The following is a 27282-nucleotide window of genomic DNA, read 5'->3' as shown; positions in this document are numbered from 1 at the left end:
ATGTGCAGGAACCATTGGTGTTTCACTTTCTTAGGTTTTCAGGTCAGGAGCTCCTAGTTGTACCATGTTTTTTTAAATCTGTGATGATGGTCAAAGCCTATTCAGTTTTGTAGGGATAGGTCTGTAAAATTCATAGAATCATAGAATAGTTAGGTTTGGAAGGGACGTTAAAGATCATCTAGTTCCAACCCACCTGCCATGGGCAGGGACATCCCACTAGATCAGGCTGCCCAAGGCCCCATCCAACCTGGCCTTGAACACCTCCAGGGATGGGGCATCCACAGCTTCCCTGGGCAACCTGTGCCAGTGTCTCACCAGTATCATGGTGAAGAAATTCTTTCTACTATCCAGTCTAAATCTGCCCCCTCTCCAGCTTATACCCGTTCCCCCTCGTCTATCACCTTTACGAATAGTCCCTCTCCAGCTTTCTTGTAGCCCCCTTCAGGTACTGGAAGGTCGCTATAAGGTCTCCTTATAGCCTTCTCTTCTCCAGGCTGAACAAGCCCAGCTCCCTCAGCCTGTCCTCGTAGGGAAGGTGCTCCAGCCCTCCGATCATCTTTGTAGCCCTCCTCTGGACCCATTGCAACAGTTCCATATCCTTCTTATGTTGAGGATTCCAGAACTGAACACAGTCCTCCAGATGAGGTCTCACAAGAGAGGAATAGAGGGGCAGAATCACTTACCTCAACCTGCTTGTTTCGGTTGCTTGTTTTTTTCTTTTGACATTATTTTCTCCTGGGTTCTGAGGTAATTTATATGCCTGTTGTTGCAGAAGTAGCCTGAGTTTGGATGACTTCCGGTAAGTCCATCTAATACTCGATAAATGTTGTGTGTTAGTTATGCTGCATCTGTCATGACTGCATCATACAACCTTTATAATGGCAATTAACTGTCTGTTTTATTTGTAAAAAAACTGTGAATGTCTTCTTCAAGTTTGCTACATGTTAATATTGTTTGCTGTTAATGATTTGTCTGTTATTAGTTTTGAAATACATTTGCATAACTTGAAGCTTTTTTTTTTGCCATGTGACTGCAAGCTGCTCCAAAATTTCCATTGCTCCGCATCACATTTCCAGACCCTGTTTAAGGTTTTACCCACTTAACTGCTTGTTTTATCTTGCACAGCTGTATCTATGATGATCATTGCCTAACATTGCATGCAAATATAACCATTTTATGAATATTATCAAGCACTGAAAAGCAGCAGTTCCCTAAGTTAGTTCTCTGCAGCTTCTCATGTGGCTGTAACAGATTTGATTACAACGTATGCTTTTTTTCATAATTTGCTCTAGGTAGTCTGTGGTCACTCATTAATACCTTAGTAGCGATTCATTGAGGATTTTTTTTTTGGTCATTATTTGTGCCTCTTTAAGTACATACTATCCACAATCAGAAAACAACTTTTTCATGATGGACTTTGCCTTAGAATTTATTGGATCATGAGCATAAATATATTACTCATGCCATTCTTGAGGGAAATTTATCAACTGGGTGTCAAAGTTTGTAGACAGTTTATCTTTTATCTGCTAGTTCAATTATTCTGTAACTTGCTAGCTTGTTGAGCAATAAGAAGTACTCGACGTGCAAGTCCAGTTCATTGATTTTTAAGTGCATCTCTATGCACTCAGCATTTCTCTTATTTCAGTGTAGGGGTTTTAGTGAACTGAAAGAAAAACAGTACTTTCACTTCACGTGCATGTAAATATTTAGCTTGTCTGATACGTGCAGCTTCTCTGGTACTTCTTGACCCACCAAGGTTCATAGCAGCATTTCTCAGCTGCATAGCCCTGGCTGATCACTTCTGAAGATCTGTTGAGTGTGCTGAGTGGGGCTGGGGGCCTGTGCGAAAAGTATTTTACAACCATCCACAATTAAAGCATACCACAGTGCACGGTAGCACTAATGCAGTCTCCAGTCTGCAGTTCCCAGCTGTAGAGTGAACAATTGCAATTTTTTAACGTTAAGTATGTGTGACTTCTGGAGTATTAAAAAACCCACAAAAAACAAACAACAGAACAACAAGAAAACAAACCTAAAGGTATTCCGGTCTCTTGTCATCGCATCATTTATCAGGAGTGCTGGAACCTGGAGACTCTTCACTCAGGGCCCTGCCAAGAAAACAACTGTAGAACAACAATCTAGTAGTGCTGTTAGGTGGATCAGCACTAGAGGGAGTGGGATACTTTTCCCAAGAAGATAGGTCTTCAAAGACTTGGTCTCTATTCTAACTGACCACCGCCTCTCCTCTTTCTTCTCTCATGCCTTTAACCTGGTCATATCCCAGTCTCGTCTCTTCCTTTCTATCTAGCCTCAAGTCTTTTCTCCTATTTCTACTTAACCAGTGAATCTTCTAGATTTTCATCCTGGTGCTGGTTTTTTTTTTTAATATATGTATTTCATCTTTCTTGCTCAGCCTCTTCAAATGTTTGATTGTCCTGTTGTCTGTCTGCCTCTAACATCCAGAGATTTTTTTCCATGGTCATCCAATCTCATTTGTGTTCTGCTTGCTCAAGGATTTTTGCCAAACCAGTCCTATGTTTTCTCCATACATTGTCCACCAAGTGTCTGTGCACCTTCTTATTCACCAGTGTTTATCCTGAATTTGTCTCTTGCTGTCTGAAGAATCCCATCCTAGTTCGTCACTTTATAGCTGTTTCAGTTTAGTGATTGCTGTGTATCCATTAAGTGTAATCTTTCGCCTCAGCAGGAAGGGTGCTTCCTAGGTATCAGGTTGGAACCAGCTCAGTACTGCAGTTAGAAGCAAAGATGTGTTCTGCTTTCAGTTGAAGCATGGGCAGTACAGGAAAGAACTGATCTGAGCCTGGAGTACTTTTATCAGATCTTTAACCTTGTACAAATTAAAAGTTTTTTCTGAAAATCTTGAGAACTACAGAAGTTTTCACAGGAATAATGAAAACTTCAGAGTCAGGCCAGACCCTTCTATAAAAGCTATCCAGTTTTGTCTGAATAAGGTTTGTGTTTTGCTAGCCTAGTGCTTAAGCTCTTGAACAAGATTCAGGTAGGTCCCCAATGTGAAGAAGTTCAGTTCAGCACAATAACATGTGGAAGTTGTTTAAAAATTCAGTAAAATTGTTCAAACATGGATTTAGACTACAAACATCCAAGCAAGCTTATCTTTGGTTAGCAGAGATAAATAAGATAGATGGTGGCTGTCTTCTTTGGAGCTGATAATAATATGAGATAGAAAAATCGAAAGACTTGGAAAAGCAGTAGATTTATGCTATTTTAGGCATGTATGCAGTTCAGATAAAATTATAAACAGGAAGATAGTAACACACATGCACGTTTCAAGTCAGCAGTTGATGTTGTCAGTGTGGTTTTACAGGTGATTGAGACACTTTACTTACTGGTGTCTGCTGTTCTGTTGGTACTACTGCTCAGAACTTTATTATTTTTTTGTTGTAAAGGAAAAATAAACACTTGGGATATTTCTTTGTCCTCTAAAGTGATAATTTTGGTTTTAATCTCAGTAATTTATGAAGTTCTTTTGAGTCTTTGATTTTGCAGATCATTATTGATTTTTAATTTGCCTTTCAACTGTATTTATTGAATAAACATAAGTAACTTCAGGCTGATTCCTTATTAAACAGAAACATTTTTTTCTTTCCAGAATTACTGGCATTTCTGAGTAAGAAATAATCTTCAGTGTCAGGTCTCATGTAAGAGCATAAGAATGCTCTGAAATCTGTTCTCTCAGTAAGGAGTGTGCTTCCTGCCCAATTGCCTTTTTGTTTTTTCCATACCTTGTTGCTTTTTGGATGTTTTGTCATAAATAGCAAGACTTTAAAAAGTCTTCATCTTTCAGTCGTCGGACCTAGCTCTTCAAGCCAAGATTCTTCAGTTGCATCTGTTTTCTCTCATGTTCAGTCTTGCTTCTTGCACATGCCTTTTGTCTGTCCCTAATGCTTAAAAGTCGAGGTCTATCTTGAATCATACATGCTTGTAAACTTCTAAGGTGTTTATGTTAAAAAATGCATCTCACTACATCACTCAGTACTTGGCAAGAGTGGATAAATATTTAAAGATCAGTACACGGAAAAGGACAGTTTGTGACCTTGGTGTGTGTGCCTGTAGCAATGCGACAGTTGCTGCTGTCGAAACAAAAATTGTTTATTCTGTGTCCTGCATTACTGGGATACCATTATAAGTGCTAATGTTTGCTCATGGTTAAACATATGGGAATCCCAGAAATTTTGCTAATCACCAGAGAACAAATTTGCCATAAGAATTTCAATTTAATTGGAATTGTAACTATATTGGCTACTTGTTTATAGAGCTGTTTGCGCATCATTCACAGAGAAGAGAATGGCCTGCTGAGCTGCTGTGTAAAAGTATGCCTTGTGTTGTGAACTCTGGCTTCTGTAATCCTAGGACCACACAGAAGAGAGGAGAATCATTTGGAATCAGCAGAATAGGCAACAAAATAAAAGGTGTATTCAAGAGTTCTGCGATGGAAGGAGCTATGTTACCTAACTATAACTTAAATGAAGGAGAAGATGACTTTGTGAGTAAAAGCTTTAGATTTGTCTTTAAGTCTTTGTTTTTGGTGGGTTTTTTTTTCCCCTTCCTTATCTGAAAATGTTAAGTTTCTGCCTTTTCTGCTATCTTATACTTCACTGCAGGGTTTCCATGTACTGGCTTCTGATTAAGGTGCACTTATTTTCCCTGTATTCATTCAGAAGTCAAGGCCACATCCCCAGTTGGTGTGCGCCTCTTAGATTACTGCTTTAATGTAGAGAAGTACTGAAAGTAGCAGTATCGGACATTTTTCTAGTCAACGAATTTTTCTCTAAAAACTTGCCATGCTATTTTATAATTCTGGGTAATAAGGCATGCATAGGACTGCATACATGGCTTTTCATGTGATCATCATCTTTTGCACTAGCACTAGTACTGTTTCATATCTTCATCAGTGACATAGACAGTGGGATCGAGTGCACTTGGGAAGCTTGCAGGCAAGACAATGGGTTAATTTTGCACCATTGCTTTTGTAGATCCTGCTAGCCAAAGGTGTGGAAGTATAATTCCCCTATAGTAGAGGTATAATTGAAGTAGTGGAGCTCAGAGAAAGAACATGGGTTTGTGCTAGAGCACAAGAAGTTACTTGTGCGAAGTTACTGAATTTGGAGAGAGAAGCAGACAATATAGAGTCTAATCTTTACTAAGAAAGACTTTCAGATGGACAGAATCATTTTAACTTAAGCAAGAATGGAAAACTTGAAGTGCAGCATTGTCTCAAATCCCTTCATTAAATAAAAAGAGGATACTACATCTTACTAAAACCACCTTAGACAAAGTCTCAGAAATACTTCAGTATCTTTGCTGAAGTAACTGTGAGTAAGAAGAAATGGGAAAACACTAAACTGTTCTAAGGTTACTGTGTTTCCAAAGAGCTGGACAGAGCTGTGACTTTGTGGATGAATATTGAACATACAGAATTCAACACTAATAATGTTACAGTAAGTGCTGAGGTGTAGTTTCCAAACAGGCGTTCATAAGGTCAGAGAAAGAGCTCTTTGGGAAAGGAAAAACATGACCTGGGAAAAGACAGTATAATTGTAAGATGGTGGCAGTGTAGCAGACAAACTTAGCAACTTTTCATGAGTTTAGATATGGGGGATATGGGAGCTATTTCGTCCTGCACAGTTTGTGGTTAGGTATTTAAGTAATTTATGTTGGTGTAAGCTTGGTGGATTCAAGCTAAGAATCAAGGTGAAATTCAAGGTAAAGAATGGTAGTGGGATGGACTTCTGTGCGTTGTGACAGAAACTGAACAATGTCCTTTTTTGACACGGTCGTGTTGATTACAGTTAAAGCCTATAGGAAACATGCATGTGATTTTAGGAAATTGCATAGGGAGAGAAAGATGTGTTAGCGATGTCAGCTATGTTTTAAATATAACAAAAGATATTCTGCATATTAAAGCATAAGTATTGTTCTGAAGGCAGCCAGAAGACCTTGTAGTCTTGAATTTGTGGCTTTGTTGGATGAAACAAATGGAAGTAGGCTGAGACAATTTATAACTATTACAGGTTGGTAATCTGTTTGGAAAGAGTATTAAAAACTCCAGAAATCCATACTTCGTGGCTTGCAGTACTGTGTGTAGTGCAGGTGCTGTGGTTGTCATAGGGGAAAAACCTATAAATTTACATAGGATTATTACCAGACCCAGGCTAGACGTCAAGTGAGGAATCTGGTGAAGGAGGTTAGGAGCATGTAAAACTTTGCTGATGACTCAACCCAGCCCTTAGAAGGGCTGAGTGAAGAAGGCAGGCAAGTAGGTTATCATCCTTTCATGAGCAATTTAAAAACAAGTTCCCTGTACCTGCTCAAAGCCTTATATTGACTCTGCAGAGCTGGGAGTATAATTACTGTATCAGCTGATGGAATAGTCCAGTGTGTGAAACTAAATAAACGGGAAGAAATGACAACTGCAAACAGTAAAGAAAGAACTAACCAGAAAACATAGGCAGGAATTGTGTTTTGATCAAGTCCATACATAATCATTTATTTTAGTCAAAAACTACAGGATCAGGTAAGTTTCAGTGTTTCTAGAAAGGCCTTGCATTTTCACAAGGAGGTCCTAGTTGAGATTGTATATTTAGTGCTAATGCAAATATACACGGTTAGTCAGGATAGATTAAAAAGTGATGATTTTGGCAGCCAGTAGCTCAGTCCTCACAGGGTGAGAACAAGTGCAAATTCCACCCAGTTCATGCTGCCCCATTTGCAGAAACTCAAGATGTTGACTTGGAGTTGCTATCATGAAATGTTATTCTACTATTTCTGTTATATCTTTTCTATCATGTATCTGCTCTATTATTTTTTTTTTATTTTTACATGGTGACAACAATGTAAAGCCTGGGAAAGGTGGAAAATGAAGGTAATACCTCTTACAGAAGACTTCGTAGATGTAAAGCTACCTGACAACCCTGTTGTTAGGGTTCAAAAAGCATCTGTCCTATTTATTCCATTCTCCACTAAGTTCATCCTGCAGTTTGTGAGCCCTAATTGTTCATTTGAGGCTGGGGTTAGTTTTGTTTGCTTTGCGAAAGAGCACAGCCTGTGATTTAGCTCTCACATTGTGAACCACCTTAGCTGAGTGTGACATATGTGCAGTGACAACTGAGACTGCTCTCCGCTTGTCACAATTTCTCCCTTTATCAAATGAATCAGGTAAGTGGAAGCAAAAATGCATTTTGGAAAGAAGAGATGTAGTTAGTGGATCTAGAGAGATCTGTTCTGGAAGACAGCGGTCCACACTGTAACCAGTTCAAGGATTGTTTCAGTATTATGCAAAGGCAAAACAAAGGTGAACAAAGATTACTTATGTATGTTGAACCATATATGTTTCAGCTGCAGTTGAGTCATGATCGTGTGAATATTGTAGCATAGACAACGGCCAAAATGATTTCAGGGATAATGTGTTGCCTTAATGCATTTATTATATTATCCCAGGCAAAACCTGTTAAGTCACCTAGGCTTGGCCTTTGAGGGGTATTTGGCTTTAAGTTATGAAGCTAAGGGAAAAGAACTTGAAAGTGGGATTCATGCTTTTCAGTTTGCTGTAGTTTCATGTGTTGTAAATTTATGTTTAAATCTCTTATTTTGACTTTAACAAGTGGCAGTACTCTCAAGCTGCTATGTGAGACTTACTAATAATGCACTTTTGAATCGTCATTTAACTCTAACCCATCTCAACATAATTAATAGTTCTGTAAATTGTAGTGGGAAGAGTGAGGTGCTGACCACCACAGTGGGGGGTGCAGGCTGGAGGCAGGATGATGGGCTTGAGAGATGTTCCATGTTAGGCAGCGCCTGCCTCCCTGATGGGCTGCGATTTTAGAAACCCTTACAGGCTAGCAGCAAGCTAAATTAGATTCAAACAGTTTCAGTTTTATAAGGTGACAGGACTGCTCTTTTTACATCTGCTTGTTAAAGTACAAGAACTCTTCCCCCCCACAGTGCATCTCTGGCAAGGTCTGACTTCCCCACAAGTTCTTCATTCTGCTTTGCTTTGTCACCTGTTTGAGTCTAGGGTGAGCCCTGCCCTTCCTTCTCTCGGGCTCCGTCTCCTCATTTGCAAAAATAATTTTCATTCCTTTGGGTCTTTTTCTTATTATTCTTTTCTGCGTGGTAAAGATGAGAACGGGTTAAACATTCTTTGGACAAATAAATATCTTTCCAAGAGTAGCTGTCGAAGCCTGGATTTTTCAGTCTAGATATTTAAGATAATCTTTCTGTTTATAGTCCTAAAAGATCTGTAGTGCTTCCTTTGTCATTGCCAGCAACATGAGAACTGGGTGTGCTGTGTGGTACTTGGGTCATTCATTACCTGTGGGCAGTTCAGCCTGTCTGTGATAAACAATGTCAGGAGCATAAAGTGAACATCACTGTGATGCTGAGACTGCAGTCCAAGCTTGGAAGGATTTCTTCAGTGTTCACGCGGCAAGGTTTCTAAGATCTGGTTGCATATGGAACAATCAGCAAGGATTAGGTCCATGTTGCTCCATGGTGCATCTGTTTCTGGGAGTGTGATGCTGAAGCTGGCGCTGATGAGAGTGCAGTAAGGCTCGCTAAGGCTTTGCTTAAAAGTAACTCTGGGCTGCAGGAATGGTTCCATCCCAATTGTGGCTGTGTTGCACCTTGCAGAGTAACTCAGGTTCATGTGTGTTTAACATTCTGTTGCACTCAGCTGTGGAGGTGGGAGACCTGCTGTCTTGGTGCACTATTTGCTTCTGTCTCTTGTTGTGTTTAGAAGGCTTGTTGGCCAGACCTAGTATGATCAAGTCTTTGGTTTGGGTCCTGGTATGCTGGAAAATGCAAGGTAGCTAAACCTGTTGGACCCAAACTGGTTCCTGTAGGATTCAAGCTGTGTCCAAGGCATTCTTCTAGCTGTCTCTTTTAGTACTTCTATTCCCCTTCAACCCTTTTGTTTTTTCCTCTGAATTATCAGATATGGAACTTAATAGTGCTAGGAAAACTTTCAGATCTCACTAAAGGTTCGTAACTTTTTGCAGTGGATGTGAAAATATAAATTAATCTACATGAGAATTCTGTTAATGAAATGGATTTTTTTGTTCTTTGAACAAGCTGATCTAATGGGAGGTGTCCCTGGCCCTGGCAGTGAGATTGGGACTAGATGATATTTAAGGTCCCTTCCAACCCAAACCTTTCTATGATTCTGTGATACTTAGTGATGTGTACATAAATACTCAATTTGTGTTTTGTTATTGCATGCAAGTTTTGCTATGGTAGACCGAACCAATTGAAATAGAACTGTAGATCTTGATGTTTGAATCTTTACAGATTGAAGAAGGTGTTATGGTGATGGAAGATGATTCTCCTGAGGAGGCTGTTAGTACCCCAAATACACCCCGCAACCTTGCCGCATGGAAAATTAGCATCCCATATGTAGACTTTTTTGATGATCCCTCCCTGGAAAGAAAAGATAGAAAGGAAAGAATTCCTGTGTTCTGCATTGATGTAGAGAGAAATGATAGAAGAGCAGGTATGCAGTGTTACGGATAAATAAAATGTCATTTAAAAATGAACTAAAAATATTCTACTGTGCTGTATTCTGACGGCTGTTGCAGTGTATTTTGCATGCATGTTTTTCTGATTTTTAAATATGACTTGAAAAGTCTGACAAAATGTGTTCGATATCTAAATGATCACATTTAATGTTTGCAAGTTGAGAATTGACTCCTTTACATGAATCAGTTCTGTTTAGACTTCATGCCAAAGTTAGAGATTTTCTCGTCCAAAAAATAATGATCCTGCTATTCATATAATAAACACTAGGCATATTTTTCTTTCACCTACTCTGAACTTTGAAATAATGAACAATAAATAACATTTTATAAAACGTTAAAATATAATTTTTAGGAAATAAAAATGTATTGCTTATTAGGAACCATCCTGGCTTGCGGATGGCTTATCATTATCTAGATAGCAATGCATCCATGCTGAGTGGGGAAAATAGCATCGTCCTGGAGCTGCATAGATTTGTGTTAGTGAAACTAATACTTCCACAGTAAGCAGGTAGTGGTATCTTCAAGGAGGAGTAATGATCAGGGTTCAACTGAAGGTGCAGAGGACTGTATTCAAGAAGTACTATTTCGTCAAATCATTTAGTTAAAAGTTTGAAAATAGATCTAACATAGTCACCGCTGTATAAATCTTGGAATGATGCAGCACTCTACTGTTTAGATTTTAGGGATCCAATGGATGAGGTGATAATATAGCTAGTAACATAGATGTCTATGTATGCGTTTTAATTTAACACTTAAATTACTTGGCTGGGGTTTTTTTGCAATGTTACTGCAAAATGAGGACTCATATAATTGAGGTGTTTCCTATAATAATCCATCATATGTTTGCTATTGCTGTTGTCTCTCAAGTGGCATAAAAACTTTGTTAATTTTTAATGTCATCTTTTTGTTTCCCCTTAGTTGGGCATGAACCCGAACACTGGTCTGTCTACAGGAGATATCTTGAATTTTATGTACTTGAGTCCAAGCTAACGGAATTTCATGGTATGTTCCCTGTCATCTGGAAAGCTACTTTTCCACTGCTGTGATTATCATTCAGTATGGATCTGAAATTTAAAATAATGAAATCAATGTTTGCTGTGTTGCAAGATTAATTTAATCTCCTTGATATCTTTATCAGGTACATTTCCCGATGCTCAGCTTCCATCAAAGAGAATTATTGGCCCCAAGAACTATGAGTTCTTAAAATCCAAGAGAGAGGAGTTTCAGGAATATCTGCAGGTATCAGACAAACTTTTGGAGCAAAGAATATTCTAAAATTAACAATGTAAAACTAATAAAAGTATATATGCTTTATTTTTCAAGTAACTTGAGTCACAGAAGGAGTTCGGTTGATCAAGTAAAACTGTTTAAAGTTTCATGTGATTGAAGACAGAAATCTTTTGCAAATGACACTTATCTTTTTGCTCTAGAGAAACTAATTAAAGATTAATTTAAATGTACTTATACTCTTTCTTTCCTTCTGTCTCAAAGAAACTTCTGCAACATCCAGAACTAAGTAACAGCCAGCTTTTAGCCGACTTTCTATCCCCTAATGGAGGAGAGACTCAGTTTCTTGATAAAATGTTGCCTGATGTGAATCTTGGTATGTAATACGCTAGTTTTTTATACTGACAAATTTTAATACTGTAGATACTGTGGTTGATGATAGTAGAAATGAATAGATAAGGATATGGATGTGGAAGATAAGAACTCTGCTCTTCACTGCAGCTGAAATTATAGCTCAGCAAGCAAGATATAGAATCACAGAATCAGACAATAGTTTGAGTTGAAAGGAACCTTAAAGATCATTTAGTTTCAATCTAAACTGTGGGAAGGAACACCTTCCACTAGGTCAGGTTGTTCAAAGCCCTGTCCAGCCTGGCCTTGAACACTTGCAGGGATATGGGGCATCCACAGTTGCTCTGGGTAACTTGTTCCACTGTAAAGTGTTTCTTCCTTATAGCTAATGTAAATCTACCCTCTTTCAGTTTAAAGCCATTATCCCTTGTCCTGTCACTACATGCGCTTGTAAAAAGTTACTCTCCAGCTTTCTTGTACACCCTGTTTAAGTACTGGAAGGCTACTATAAGGTCTCCCTGGAGCCATCTGTTCTCCAGGCTGAACAACCCTAACTCTCTCAGCCTTTCTTCATAAGAGAGGTCTTCCATTCCTCTGATCATCTTCATGGCCCTCCTCTGGACCCACTCCAAGAGATCCGTCTCTTTCCTGTGCTGAGGGCCCCAGAGGTGGATGCAGTACTCCAGGCGGGGGCCTCATCACAGCAGAGTGGAGGATTTTAAAATTGCCTCCCTCAGCCTGGTGGCCGCACTTCTTTTGATACATACCAGGATATGGTTGGCTGCCTCAGCTGTGAGCACACATTGCCAGCTCACATCCAGCTTTTCATCCACCAGTGTCCCCAAGTTCTTGGTAGGGCTGCTCTCAGTCCCTTCATTCCTCAGCCTGTATTGATACCCGGGGTTGCCCTGACCCAGGTGCAGGACCTTGCACTTGGCCTTCTTGAACCTTATGAGGTTCACATAGGTCCACTTATCAAGCTGCTTCAGGTCCCTCTGGATGCCATCCCTTCCCTCCAGCGTGTTGACCGCACCACACAGTGTTGTCTGCAAACTTGCTGAGGGTGCACTCAGTCCCTCTGTCCATGTCTGCAACAAAGATGTTAAACACTGGCCCCAATACTGACCTCTGAGGAACACCACTTGTCACTGCTTTTCACTTGAACATTAAGTCATTGACTGCAACTCTTTTCATGCAACCATCCAGCCCTTTCCTTATCCACCAAGTAGTTCATCTGTCAAATATGTTTTTCTCCAATTTAGAGACAAGGTTGTCATGTGGGACAGCATCAAAATATTTTGCCATATGCTTATACTTTATCCTCGAAGAAAAAGGATGTTTTAAGGTTATAGGAAAAAAAGTGATTAAGTGGTTGCTTTTGAATCTTTGTGTAAGCAAGCAAGGTGATAAGATTTCTCTGACAAATTTTGTAGTTCAAGAAGACTTATGATATTGTCAGGAGTCAAATCTGCACAAGTCAGTCATTGTTTACTGGTGTGATACTATACTACTTCTTAATATGAATTACCTTTGGGATTAGCTGATGAAAATCTGTTTATTTTAATATGAGAACTGCAATTTTTAATGTTTCTAGTATTAACTAGACCTCTAGATTAAATATTTTTAGTATTAGCTAGATCTCTTTTAACTTGAGCTACTTAATGGAATTTGAGGCAGTGGTGTATGTGCTGTAGACAGGCCAAATGGAAATGAGAAGCTGAAAAATTCTTGCTGTCTTACAAAATAGTTGATGAAAAATCCAAAAGGCAGACTGAAATGCGACTTTACAGCTTGGCTGCAATGTAGCTGTCTCGGGATAGTGGGCCTGAGCTGGTAAGGTCAACCTCATGACCATTATGTCTTCATGTATTATAGCACTTGACATTCTGTGACCAGTGTGGTGCAGAAAGGCCGTCTCTGAACTGTGCCACTGCAGTTCTGTTTCTCCTGGTCATAGCGTGAATCTGCTGAGGTGGCCATTCTCTTAGTTGCTTACTAAGTTGTTAAATGAGTTTTCGAGTGTCATCCTCCAGTTAAAGGGCTTTGTTTTGTTTCATGCCTCCCCTCTAGATACAATAGTACATAGTTGAAAAAAGCTTATAATTATGTTGTTTACTGTAATGCATATCATGTCTGAGAATGTCTCACTTCTATAAACATCGTTAAAGAAAGTCTTGGCATTTCAGTAGGGCTTTCTGTGAGAATGAGCAATTTTATTATCATTTGATCATTCTACGTGCTTCTTGATGCAAGTTCCAAGTTTAATGACATGTAGATAAGACAAATGTTATCGTAAATGTAGTGCTTAAAATAAAACTGATCCGAGATGCTTTCATTTTTCGATGTTCAAAGTTAATATGCTGTATCCTGATAGCCTTAGTAGGACAGAAGAGCTGATACATAAGACCACAGCTGTAGCCTGTCCAATTTGTAAAACTTCTCTCACCAGTATTCCGAGACTGGATCCTTCCAGAACCTCTCCAGGTTATCTGATTTTTTCACGGAAAGAGGAGAATCTCAGTTTTTGTGATTTCTTGTGTGATAAATGTTTATAAAGGATGAAGAAAAATACAGAGATTTACACCTATACTGGTATCATAGAGTAGTGCTGTTGTGGTAGTGTAGCTATTTATGTTTGAGCCTCTAGAAAAATTATGAAGGTAGATCTAGAGTGCTTTGCTTTTTTTGGGAAAAAAAAAAAAAAGTATTCAGATAATCATAGAATCATTAGGTTGGAAAAGACCTTTGAGGTTTTTGTACCAAATTAAAAAAATGCAGATTTAAAAAACTATTGTATATTTGCATTAAATACGGGACAATGAGTACATATAACGTAGCAGAGCGAAATGTCTTTAAGATCAAGCAGTGATAACAGAAAGCTTTTGTTTGTTTCTTATTATAGGAAAAATTATAAAATCTGTCCCAGGAAAGCTGATGAAAGAGGTAAGTCTTCCAGATTGCCAACATTTTAACTTCAGTAACTAATTTTATGTGCTTACTAATTCATAGGCTAGTCAAAAATTTGTTTAGAAACTAAGTATTTTGATTTTTGTTTTATAAATATGCAAGTGACAGGTCACTCATATCTCGTTTCAGAAAGGTCAGCATTTGGAGCCATTCATCATGAATTTTATCAACTCCTGTGAATCTCCGAAGCCTAAACCATGTAGGCCTGAGCTTACCATTTTAAGTCCCACTTCTGAAAACAACAAGAAGGTACAGTAAGTCATCTTCCTTCCTCACTTCATAAGAGCAGGGAAAATTCGCCATACTTTGAAAATGCAAAGAGTACACAGAAAAAAGGCGTAACTGTAACAGCTTAAGGTCTTACCTGTTTTGTGTTGTCTTTTCACAGGAGAGAGTAGTGCAAATAGCTTTTTCCTCTCCTGTCTTGCAAATTTCTTAGTCTGAATGAGTCTTGAGGCTTGTGGCTTGTTTTTTTTTTTTTTTTTAAATCTTGGTGGATTTTGGTGTGAGGATACAGAGTAGAGAGCCTGTGAAGTAGAGAGAGAAAAGGAGGGAAAGCAAAGGTGTAAAATTGGGGGAATGTTTTAGTGCCTTAAGGGAGCTTCCTTTTCAAAGGGAAGAGCTGGAATGTTTGATGAAAGTGTGACTTAATTGTCAAGGAGCTGGTAGGTGTTTATCAACATATCCTCAACATAAGAAGGATGTGGAACTGTTGGAATGGGTCCAGAGGAGGCTACAAGGATGATCAGAGGGCTGGAGCGCCTTCCCTACGAGGACAGGCTGAGAGAGTTGGGCCCGTTCAGCCTGGAGAAGAGAAGGCTCAGAGGAGATCTTATAGTGACCTTCCAGTACCTGAAGGCAGCCTACAGGAAAGCTGAAGAGGGGCTATTCATAAAGTCTTGTGGTGGTAGGACAAGGGGGAACAGGTATAAACTGGAGAGGGGCAGATTTAGACTAGACACAAGGAAGAATTTCTTCACCCTGAGGGTGGTGAGGCACTGGCACAGGTTGCCCAGGAAAGCTGTGGCTGCCCCATCCCTGGAGATGTTCCAGGCCAGATTGGATGGGACCTTGGGCAGCCTGGTCTAGTGGGAGGTGTCCCTGCCCACGGCAGGGGGGTTGGAACTGGGTGATCTTTAAGGTCCCTTCCAACCCAAACTATTCCATGATTCTATGATTCTGTTTGCCCAAGTCTTAGTATGCAGTTCATTGTCTGGTGTACATAATATGTTAGCTATATAAAGTAAGTATAGTTTCTCCCTCTACCATTGCCACAGCTAAAGCCCAGCACTTTCAATTTCAACCTTTTACTTGACTGTAGGATATGGTAGTTCCTTTCTTAATCCTCCTATATGTGTGGCTAGAGCCTGGTAAAAATTACTTAGACGTCTTCGTTAGCTTCAGGGGCTTTAAAAAGACACTCATCTTTATATTTCTGTTGAAATATAAAGTTCTATATTCTGTTGAATATAGACTGCTTGAGAGTGCTAATGTATTTGTTTAATTTACAGATGAACATTGTTTCTGGACTAGGATTTCAGAGACCCAAGCTCAACATTAGAGTTGATGTGATTTGGAACAAAATATTTAATGCACTTACACTTTGCCGTGTGTGAGGTTCTAAAAGAAATCTCAGTACTATATGGTTTTCTGCTGTCTTGTTTGCTTTGGGGAGACGAGTTGAAACTGGACTGTGTAAGCTGGGACACTTCATTTTGCAAAGTGATAAAAACTGTAGGTGTAAAATAGTCTAAATAACAAAGAGTCTTTTTACTCTCTCTTAAGTGCAGAAACTGAGAGGCTTTAAAATAAGGTGGTAGAAGCCATGTTCAAGATAAAATGTAGTAGCTCTTGCAACGGTTAGTAGATTTGTGGAGCTCTGCTGAAAGATGATGCGAATACTAGAAGTTGAAACAATGTTAAGGTGAGAGTAGATGATTTCACAAAAAGGAAATATATTCAGGATGAATACCTGTAGGGAAACAGCATCCAGCTCTTGAACTTTTTTTTAGTTGAAAAATAAATCGAAGGCCGGAAAAGTATTGGTGAGAAGTTCAGTCTATGCTCATTTTCTTCTTGTAAGATCTAGAATCCTTGGACCCATTTATGGTTCTTGTGGGTGATAAGTTGTTCTAAAAATGGACCCTTTGTTTTTCACTATGGACATTTTTACAGTGTTAGGACACTTACAGAATTTGCAGCTGGAAAACTTTTGTACTGATTAAGTACAATGGCAGTTAAATCTATTAACTTGTTTAGATTTCATCTTCTAAACCTGAAGTCTGAATTGCTACAGCCAGTGTTGTAGTGTTAGCTTATATGTGTGCACAAACAAAATTAGTACCCTTCATTACAAGTCCTTTCTTACCTTGGACACTATTTCCAAGGTTAAGTTATTTTACTGTTGCTGTCTGTTCACCAGAGGATACAAATGCATCAACAATTCTAAAAATAAGATGTAGAGGTTTTGATGTGCTGGAGACAAGACCTGTGTAAATACTTTGAATGTTTTTTATGAAACAGCTGACAACATACTACAGCATGGTATGAAAATTCGGTTACTTTTTTACTGTGATCTGTCAAGATCTACTGATGTTTGTAGTTTTAGTAAGTTTAACATACTTAAAATATTGAGCAACAAGATTTGTGCTCTAAACCATATCTAAGAAGACAAGTTTTTTGCTTTAGTTTGCTTTAGAAACTTCATTAAAGGGTCGAAATTATTCCTGTAAAGTGGTGTTCAAAACCACTTTAGATTGTAAAAGGTTAAACAAATTTATATAGCATTGCTCAGTTAAAATACAAACTCATTCTCCGTACTATCAATATATTATTCTTGTAAAGGAACATCTGAAAAGAAATTCAGAGTCTTAAATGAAGTTTTCCCAATTCTTTTCAACCATGGCGAGCCCAGGGAACCAGAGAGCTGGCTGCACTTTGGCTTTCATTTTGGAATACTGAAGATTCCTTAAACAAATCATAGATCTTTAATGTCTGCTGTTTTCTAATGTCATTTCCAGAATAGTATAGTGGGGGAAACTTTCTCATCACTGCTGACTAACTGCCAACATGTGCACTCCATTGGAGATACAAGTTTGTGGAGTCAAAGCTGTTGCTAGTACTTCCAATTATTCTGTAGGAGATGCTTGTGTCATAGCATAGGAGTTTCTTTGCAGAGAGCAAAAACAGATGAGGCTAGACCCAGTCCTCCACTCCTCCTCACTATCTATTGTGTGAGTTCACTGTTTTTCTAAGCAACTTCATTCTAATGAGCTATTTTGTGAATAAGTCATTGTTTCTACATATATTTTAGATTTTCTTTTTTCTTTGCCAGAAGAAATCTGGTTTGTTTTGGGGACTTATTTGCTGTAAATGGATCTGAAGTTTCAAACTTCAGTCTATCTCCTGCACAGCTATGATTATTATTTAATGATGGGCTCTCAGGATACTTCGCCTCTGGGGATGCTGCAAGACAATTCTATGATGAGGTACTCAGTACCTGTGTTCAAGTTATACCAGAACTTTTGACCAGCAGAGGCATGTATGCATATGGAATTCATGTACTGCCTGCCTTCGCACAAATGGAAACTTCCTATCTATCAGTTTAGCCAGAGCACACACAGTTACTCACGTGTTACCTGTAATTATCAGTGATCTGATATCCAAGGTTGTGCTGTGTTATGGTCTCTGCTGAGTCTTCCCATGCACATTGTGTAATTCATGCCTTTTGCTTATTTGTTGGGGTGCTTTTGCCTTCTTTGGAAGACACTCTTCTCTTTTTCAAGTTGGCCCATGCTTGGGCAGAACTTTATGCCGGAACACTACGCCGTTTACATCTTGTCACTTCTTGGATTTGATTTGTAAGCCCCACTGGTTTCATCTGCCAGACCGTTTTATTATAGTTCAGGTCAGCTGCTGTTTCTTGGAGGCAAATCTCCTGATCATCGCTGCTTATTGCATTTTCTTTCCGTACTAGGATGCTGTCTTAGAACTCATTAACTGAATTTATTTCAGATGAAACTAAGCTGGAAAATGCCATCTAGGAGTGCAGGCACCAGGGGGTGCTCAGTTCAGACCGAAGGCAAACTGAGGCACCTATTTCTACCCCACAGCTACATCTGGCATGGATTTCAGTTGTTCAGTTCTGCAGTTTTACTTCTATTGTGCAATGTGATGTATTTTTGAATATATAAGCACTGTGCAGTAGCCTGGCACCCTTACCCAGCAGAAGCTGGTGATGGAGATGAATGCTAAATGTGTGTGAATGCTACCAGGATTGTGTGAGCTACCTATATGGAGTCAATGAGGTGTATCAAGCAGGTGAAGAGGTGGAACGTTGGCACTTTGAATGTACATCTGAAAGAAGATGTGTTGTCTCATAGCAAGAAAGTTCCTCAACACGGATTTTTTTTCTAAATGCTAGAGTTGATTTCCAGCTGACGGCTGTATTGCCAGAGTGTTGCCATATACTTCAACACAGATTTATTTATTCTAGTACCAACATGTTGGAATCTGCTGAGATTTTTCAGTGTTTGTGTTGCCAACTCCTTTTGCCATGAATAGGGTACACTCAGGCTACCTTTTTGTCAACAGGCTGAATAAGAAATACCTGAAAGTCTGTCAGGCCAGTGAAAGCTTGAGTTCAGTTGGAAATGTGTTTACTTCTCTGAAGGATTTTCAGCATGCTTCTTCCTTTTGAATATTCCCAGTGCGTGTATATGATTATATGTTTTAAATAGTGGTGGAAAGACTTCTAGTTAAAAATGCATGATGAACATGGGTAGTCAACCTTAGTACTGCAAGTAGCGGTTGGATTTTATCCAGTATCAGATCCCCTAGATTGAAAGAGTCACCAACATCAACAAGTGAACAAAAAAACCCTGCTTCCCTCTCCTTAGGGACACCAACAGGATTTCTGGCTTCCCCAGCTATGTTTCTGTTCTGAAGGTCTGTAAGTAGCTCATTCGTCTTCCAAATGTACTTTCGTCAGACTTTCTAGAATAGGTTAGGACTTCTCAGCTGGTGCAGACTTTGTAAAATCTGCCTTCAAAGGTGCATTGTTCTGCTGGCTTGTGATGGTCTGCCAACAGCAATAAGAACTGCTTTTGGAACACCAATAGTATGATGCATGTTTATACATAGTGACTTGGAGGAAGACACGGTTACTTTTCAATACATTAGCTGATGTAATTCAGACATTACATACGTTCTTTCTTCTTACCTTTTTGATGTTCTCATATGTGCTTTGCAAATGAGCAGAAAAAAACACTGGAGAGATTCGTGCCTCTGGCTGTGGATATTGTTCATAATCATGGAATTGCTTCTATAAACTTAACACCTAGGCTGGAATTTATAAGCGTATATTTGCATATGCACTCACTAACTGCTGAGTAAATTTCTGTTTTCTATTAGGTGCTTCCTGTAAGCATTTATACTTATTTTGCTGACTTTTCCCATTGAGCCTATTGCACAAGGGATTACTTTGGTCTTTTTCTTAATACAGGCCTTTCACCTTTCACCTGCTTCAGGAGCTTGGCTTTCATTATTAACCGGTACCAATCTGTGGAATTTACTTACTGAAAGCCTCTTAAGAATATTTCACGCTTATAATCACTGTTACTGGTTAAGTATATCGATAATGATTGCTTGTCTTTTTTTAGTCGATTTACAACAGTGAGCATTATATCATGTCTCAAATATTAACATGCGCAGAAACACTTAAAAGCAAAATCCCATGCTTATCTGAATTGTGAATATAATCTCAACTTTTGTATTAGATATCCGGTTGTATGTTTTTCACTTGGCTTTCATCTGAGCCAAAATCCTGCAAAGTGCAAAACACCTTCTGGGTAGAGATACAATGTAATGCCTCTTTGTGTGGTGGTTACTACACCCTTCAGATTTCCTCACTAATGACTGTGGAATATGCACTTGCACTGGAATAGTGCAATTCTTCATAAAAACTACTCATTGGCTCCGTATATTTCAAATGCAGTGATCTGCTGTTGCTTTCTGAAATGCCCTCTGCAAGACTAAGCTTTCAAAGATTGTCAATGATTAAGGAACCATTATATTTAAGGTGCAAGATGGACTATCCATGTGCAGAGGTACATACACCATTCAAAAGATACTGCTTCCAGTTTGGAATGAAAGCTGGAATAACTTTTGGAAGTCAAAAAGCTTTTGCCTTAAGGTGATTTCATGTTTGATTTTTTTTTTTTACGAATCACCTTCTGGTCTGCTGCTACTGATGTAGTTTGGCCTGAACCTGTATCTGCACATGTGATGGTGTACTTTGAGCTGACTCAGTATGTACTGCTTCAGTCAGGTCATAGGGTGTGTCTAAAAAAGAAATGAGGCTCTTGTTTAAATTACAGTAATTCATCTAAGACTTTTCCAGTGTCCTGGCTTCAGTATTGAGGAGGATATAGACTTTGGTTTATACAGGGGTTTTTTAAACTACATACCGTGTGCGCTTTCATACGGTAGGCGTGAATAATTATATGTTCTTTTTAAGTTTATTACTTCCCTGGATGCCAGGCATTCAGCAGTGCGTTAACCGAATTTGCTTTTTCATGTAACTTGTGTAATAACTTAATGACTTTGTGAAGATAATGCCAGCGGTTCAGCACTTAACAAAGGAGAGGGCCTGAAGAAGTACAAGTCAAAACCTGAGTCTTGCCAGACTTCCTGATGTGATTTCTCCTAAGAGTGCAGAGCATTCTGTTTAGGGACTTGCGTGATTCAGAGCCTGTTGTGATTTGCCTTATTTCAGGAAGAATTGCTCTACAGAAAGTGAACCATCTATAAGCAAATCACTTCCTGTTCCTTGGAATTGTTTTTAATTTGGGAGCGATACTGAAAAATCTGTGTTAGTAGCAATCGCCTCAGGCGATCGCCTCAACGTCACAATTACATTGCATTTGTTCTGGGAATTTTTTTTTATTATTTTATTTTTTTTAGAAACTTGGCATAAACTTTTGAACTTGCTTTTCAAAATGCAGAGTATTTTGTATAATTTTTTTTTTTATCTTTAGATCAACAGTTTTAGGACAAGATAATTTAAAATGAATGGTTAATGGTGGCTGCTAGGTATTGTCGAATGTGGAGAGCCTCAGGATTCAGATAACTCCTTTTCAGCTGTGGGAGCACAAAGATCTGAGAAGTGGGGGGAGGAAGGAGTGATGTGTAGGTGGTATGGCACTCCTTACAGGATGCAGGGAAGAGCTGAGCTGTTTGGGATTTTACAAATATTATAATGATATCTTTTGGGGAAGAACCAAAAGCAAGGAAATGCAAGGATCGTGGTGGTGAAAATGGGAAAACAGAAGGATAAAGGAATAAAGTGAGAAATGGGATAAATGGAAGGAAGCCCAGACTTCAGTAACTTACAGAGATTTGTGAAGTCTTTGCTATAAATAATCAAACTGGCAGGGGTAAAAAGTATTTCTCTGTGTAAAAGGTTGGCTATTTCATCCAGAAACCATTGTATTCATTTCAAAAAGGAAGCCAACAGGAAGTTTTAGGAACACTTGGATGTTGTAAGGTTTCTCTGTGACTTAAGGCTGACAAACGCGATATTCTTTATGCTCCTCATTGACAGAACAGGGGACAACAAAGGAATCAAAGCTTGTGATAAAAGTCTAGATACGTGAAAGTATCAAGAGCAACGGAGCTCGCAAATTAATGCCTTGGTCACCCTGCTGATTTGTTCTGAATCTGGGTTATTTTGGTTGTCAGGTATTTAGGCAACATGTGGCATGTTCTTTATTTTTTCTGCCCTTTGGAAAGTGTAGCGTTTAAAAAACAGATTAGTTCTTTGAAAGCTCTGGAAAAAAAAGCTAGTTCTAATTAAGAAAGACACAAGGAACTGATGGCTATCCTTTTGCCTTTGAATGCGGTCTTTTCAGTCTTATGTTTCTGTTCGTAGCTTTTCAATGATTTATTTAAGAATAATGCAAACCGATCTGAGAATACAGAAAGACGACAAAATCAGAACTACTTCATGGAAGTGATGACTGTAGAAGGAGTCTATGACTACTTAATGTATGTTGGTAAGAAGTGATTTCTCTTAATTATTCTTAGTGCAAAAGTTTTGATTCTTTGTTAAGAAATAAAATTCTATTGCTTTAATCATAATTAATTGCTTGCAAGCTTAACAATATACAACTTAAGAACACAGTCATTCTTTAAAAGGCTTTATTGCTGTGCTATAATGTCATAGGTTATCATTCATTGTTGCCCAGTTGTTTTGTTATATCTCTTTCTTTCTGCATCTCAGAGTATGAGTTTATGGGATTAAGTCCCTTCCCTTTTCTCAGATGTGCCTGGACTGCTGGCACACTCTGGGAACTGATTAATAAAAATAGTGAAATATTTTATAAGCAGTCTGGAGAAGAGCAATTCTTTGGCATTGCACTAAGAAAACTATAATAACATTTGCTTGTTTGCAATCTTTACTTTCTTTCTTTTCTTTTGAATAAATGACTCATTTATCATCATTAGCAGGAGAATGTTATTAATGTGCATTAATGTGTAACTTTGCAGGTAGGGTAGTTTTCCGCATTCCCGACTGGCTGCATCACCTCTTGATGGGAGGAAGAATTCTCTTCAAAAATACATTGGAACTGTACACTGACTATTACCTGCATTGTAAGTTAGAACAACTATTTCAGGAGCACCGGTTGGTTTCTTTGATAACACTGCTGAGAGGTTAGTAGAAGTCACATCTTCGATGTGAAAATAACGCTTTAGTTTGGTGTTTGAAATCTCATCTTTTCAGTTCCCAAATACTAAACTTTGCAATGCTTGACTAAAGCTGTCAGAGTTTTAAAAGCCAGGTTGGCCTATGGAAAGATTCCAGAAGTTTATTGTAGAACGATGACGAATCAGCTGTGTTGTCCATCAATGATGATTACAGAAAAAAAAATTATGTATAGTAATCTGCCGCAGTGTACGAGGAACAAGAAAAACGGAAAAAGAGCAGTTCAGTTTATCAGAGTACAAATATTTTGTGCAATCTTTAAATTACTTTTCACTTCTCTGCTACATTGCAGTCCTTTGTTAATCTTTTTGTTGCCTTTGTGGTGGTGGGCTTTTGAGAGGGCTTGAGTGTTCTTGACTAGCAGCTTGAAGAGAGGGGAAGGAAAAAGAGGTAAAAAAAAAATGAATTACAAATACCTTACAACTGTAGATAAGTGTTATCTGGCTACAGTCTAATCCAAATTACGCATCTGGCCAAAGCTCTGGAATCAAGATAGTTCTGTCCTTATCAAGCCAAAAACAAAGCTTGTGAAAGGCAGAAGAGGAAAGGAATAAATCCGAACCTAAAACTGAAACTGAGTGCCCAACATTTCTGATATGCAGCAATTCTTGTTTTTTCATGCACAAGTAAATCTGAAATTTTTGATAGTTCCAGACAGTGTTTTAGCACAAGGTATAAATACTGCTTATAGTTTTGGAAGTATAAGGGAAATTGTAAGTAAGGAGGTCATAAGTAACCTGAAGTAGAATTGATTGAAGCCTAGAAGATAATGCTTTAAAAATTTGAAAAGAAAGGAAACAAATTGGCAGAAGATTGTCCTCCATGCAGAATTCAGTAGGGCCAATGTAAGCAAAAGACTATTGTCTGGCAAGGCCAGAATTCCCTTCCAGTCAAGATCATATGGGAAAGAAGCTCAACTTCAAAACCGTAATCAAAACCATATTTTACATGTCAGTGATGCGTGGCTGCCTGAGGACTTATTCTTTTTTTTCAATGTGTCTTTGCTGCAGATGCTGTGTTCTGTGAGAACACGGAACCTCGTTCTCTCCAGGATAAACAGAAGCGAGCAAAGCAGACTTTTGAAGAAATGATGAGATACATTCCAGGTTCTGTATTTTATAACTCTCTCATTACGAGTATAGTTAATTGGTTTCCAAATCAAATAATACTTACGCTGCTGCAATTTGAGTGGGCTAGAATATTAGGTGTAAAAATCCTGGTGTTTAATTTCATCACTTAAGTATTGCTGACTAAGGTTGTAGCATAGTGATTAATAAAGACATGATGGAAATAAAGAGCTTTACCGTTGCACTTTATACCTAAATTTCTTCATCTTTAGAATGTTCCTATGGCTTGATTCTATCCAGATGAAAACTGGGTTAAAAAAGGCACACCACGAAGCCAGAAGATAAATCTGAGCTCTCCTTACACTGCATAAACTAGGGAAGAGGGACCTGTTTGCTAGGTTATTGAGAAAGTAATGAAAAATTTTCAGCTTGTTGTTTTATTAAACAATGCATTAGGGCAACACATTGATATTATAAAATGGAATAATAACTATTTAAATGTGCAGCCCTAAAGGAAAGGGAGGAAATAAGAAGGAACCAAAGGAGTGTTTGTTTTTCCATTTACCATTTTGCATGGATAAAATTGGTAATTTTTATTATTTATGTTTTATTTTTTTAATGACTGGAGTTCTGTAGTGGTACTGTATATTGTTTTGCATTGCTTCCTAATGACTTGTGTACTTGTTGTTGGTATCTGGTCTAGATTTAATAGGCAAGTGCATTGGGGAGGAGGCTAAATACGAAGGCATCAGGCTTCTGTTTGATGGAATGCAGCAACCAGTGCTCAACAAACAGGTGAGAAACTTTGCTTTAGGCACAGGATTTTCTGAATTGAATGTGTGCCTGTAGCAGAGAAGCGAGCTCTAATTCAGAGTTAAAAATAAAAAGCAGTAGCGTTGTCTTGGAGGGTTCTTAATTTTCTTTATTTTTCTTTTAGTTAACTTATGTTCTGCTGGACATTGGAATTCAAGAACTCTTTCCAGAGCTTAGTAAGGTATGTGCTAATTCCACCCAAGAGCTGCAGAATTCTTCAAGCTGCAAGTGAGCCTGGTCATTGGTACATTTTTGCTGTTGTTCTCCTGTAATAATCTTAAATTTTGGAGAAAATCTGTATTTTACAAATGTGTTGAAATCATCAAAATCTGGATTATTTGCATTTTTGTTAATTAACTCTTTCCAAATCAGTTTAGGCCCATTTGTCTAGCATACAGCAAGTCTGAGCTGCCTTTCGGTAAGCAGTGAGGTGGATGCTGGTCTCTTCTCCCAAGTAGCAAGTTACAGGACAAGAGGAAGACGCCTCAAGTTATACCAGGGGAGCTTTAGACTGGATATTAGAAAAAAATTCTTTACCAAAAGAGTAGTGAAGCATTGGAACGGGCTGCCCAGGGAAGGGGTGGAGTCTCCTTCCCTGGAGGTGTTTAAAAACCGTGTAGATATGGCACTTTGGGACATGGTTTAGTAGACACGGTGGTGTTGAGCTGACGGTTGGACTGGATGATCTCAGAGGACTTTTCCAAACTTAATGATTCTATGTCAATGTTCAGGCAGTTAAAAACAAACAAAAGAAGACCCAGCCAACCAAGGGAATAGGGAATAAGCCTGGGACTTGTGTGCTGCAGCAGAGATCTGACTTAACCCTGCTGTTTTACTCCATTGGACTGTTTTCATATCTCAGCAGCTAATAATAAATATATAGGAACATTAGTCTTTCTTCAGTTGGTGCTCAAAAAACCTAAAGATGGTGTGTGTTAAGCATTTAAATAATACTTAAATTGGCTGTTAGGAATGGAGGAGGTGAGGACTTCCAGAGAAAGAAGAAAATACCTATTGTGTTAAACACTAATAAAAAACCTGAAAGCAGTAGCCTTCCTTTCTCTTAACTCTGATTTCAAGTGGATGTTTCCAAATACCATTAATCATTGCAGCTCAGTTTAGTCAGTTGTATGTAAACATGCGTTTTGAAACTTAAGTTTATTTTTTTTCCCTACATTACTGTTTAACAGGGTCCAAAGGAAGTGAGCTCTACATCAGGTTGGATGTGAATGCAGGGATCCTGTTGGACACACAGTAGAAATGTCTGCTGTGCACTGTTGTGATGGACATGGGACCTTTTAACCTTGCGGTGTATATATTCTTGTAAATAAAATAAAATTCAAGTTCTAAAAAAAATCTCTTTATGCAATAAAGACATTAAAATTTAGTACCAATTACAAGTAATTATTATTTAAAATTTGTTTTAGCTGTTATCAGTGAAAGTTCAATTAATTTGTGTGTAAAGTTGCAGAATGACATGAAGTAATGAGCCAACATATGCTTTGCTAAAAGAGCAATTACTGTTGTCATCCTTAAAGGATATGTAGAAAAACTGTTTGGAAGAAGTCGTAGAATTCTCCCATGAAGTTATTTTTAACTGTCTTAATATATCTTACTAATTTTTTAGAACAAAACTACATTATTGGATCTTTTGCATACAAATCATCTCAGAACTATCTTTGCCCTTCATGCTTTCCGTGAGTGTGGTAAATCATGTGTGTAATTTAGTGTATTTAATATCTGACCTTCAAATCTAAAGCACTCTTAATAACAGGTGTGAAAAGTGGTTTTGACTTTTACCTTAGCCTTTATTTTTCTGCAATTTCTTAGCTGCATTTGTTGTTTTTTTTTTTTTCCTGAGATCCTCTTTACGGATGTGAGTCTGCTCATAGCATTTGCAAACAATTTATTAGTATAAACATGCGTGGAAGATTTTTCCTGTAAATCTTAATTTGTTGTCCCAGCCTTTGTACAAGAGACTTCAAAAAGGATTTTAGTGCATGGATTTTGAACACGTTTTACAGAACTGTACAGAGATATTTTAATAGGCGCTTCTCAGTTTTTCCTTTCAAACAACACCGATTTTCTCCTTTTTCACAAGCGGACCGGGCTAATGCTGTAGGAGTGTTCTTGGTCAATACAATTTGCGTTATTTGTCCGTATTACTTTTGCAGACCTTTTCTTTCTTTTTGTAGAAAGAAGGTAAAGGTATTATTTCTCTCTGGCTATGCCAAAGGAGTTGTTATAACTCAAAAGCTGGCATGCAGGTACTGCTCAGTCCATAAGTGCACTCCTTTGTTCCTGGTTTTATGTCGATTTGGAGAAGACCATTCTGTAAATTAATAACTTTTAGGGGCTGGTATTGACAAATCATCAATGCCATGTTGTAACTAGTGGTGTGTTGAGTTCAGCTGTTGTTTGTCCCCCTGTTTTAAACACCATTTACCTAATGCATACGAAAAAATCTGGACCACGCCGCTGCAACTCTTGAACTTACGGGGAAACTAATGAGGTCTTGAAATTGAAGCATAATGAA

The 27282-nt window shown here is 38.4% G+C and overlaps 1 protein-coding gene across 4 annotated transcripts in view; it reads left to right on the top strand.

The window, feature by feature from the left end:
• SNX14 (sorting nexin 14) overlaps positions 1 to 27237 on the top strand; it is a 53491-nt gene extending 26254 nt beyond the window's left edge. For 2 of the 4 annotated variants that reach the window (XM_054061512.1, XM_009564786.2), the window contains exons 16-29: positions 773 to 799; positions 4393 to 4525; positions 9331 to 9532; positions 10476 to 10559; positions 10696 to 10796; positions 11049 to 11160; positions 14038 to 14078; positions 14232 to 14351; positions 22033 to 22156; positions 22650 to 22814; positions 23877 to 23972; positions 24637 to 24728; positions 24871 to 24927; positions 25937 to 27237. In XM_054061512.1, the coding sequence (XP_053917487.1) occupies positions 773 to 799; positions 4393 to 4525; positions 9331 to 9532; positions 10476 to 10559; positions 10696 to 10796; positions 11049 to 11160; positions 14038 to 14078; positions 14232 to 14351; positions 22033 to 22156; positions 22650 to 22814; positions 23877 to 23972; positions 24637 to 24728; positions 24871 to 24927; positions 25937 to 25975 (1393 nt within the window). In that variant the 3' untranslated portion in view covers positions 25976 to 27237. The remainder of the gene's footprint in view (positions 1 to 772; positions 800 to 4392; positions 4526 to 9330; positions 9533 to 10475; positions 10560 to 10695; positions 10797 to 11048; positions 11161 to 14037; positions 14079 to 14231; positions 14352 to 22032; positions 22157 to 22649; positions 22815 to 23876; positions 23973 to 24636; positions 24729 to 24870; positions 24928 to 25936) is intronic. The other 2 variants (XM_054061514.1, XM_009564787.2) reach the window with 1 other exon arrangement.
• Positions 27238 to 27282: the final 45 nt, after the last annotated feature.

Source organism: Cuculus canorus, chromosome 3 (assembly GCF_017976375.1).
Source record: "Cuculus canorus isolate bCucCan1 chromosome 3, bCucCan1.pri, whole genome shotgun sequence".
Taxonomy (NCBI): Eukaryota; Metazoa; Chordata; class Aves; order Cuculiformes; family Cuculidae; genus Cuculus; species Cuculus canorus.
This window is presented reverse-complemented; position numbering and strand designations above follow the sequence as displayed.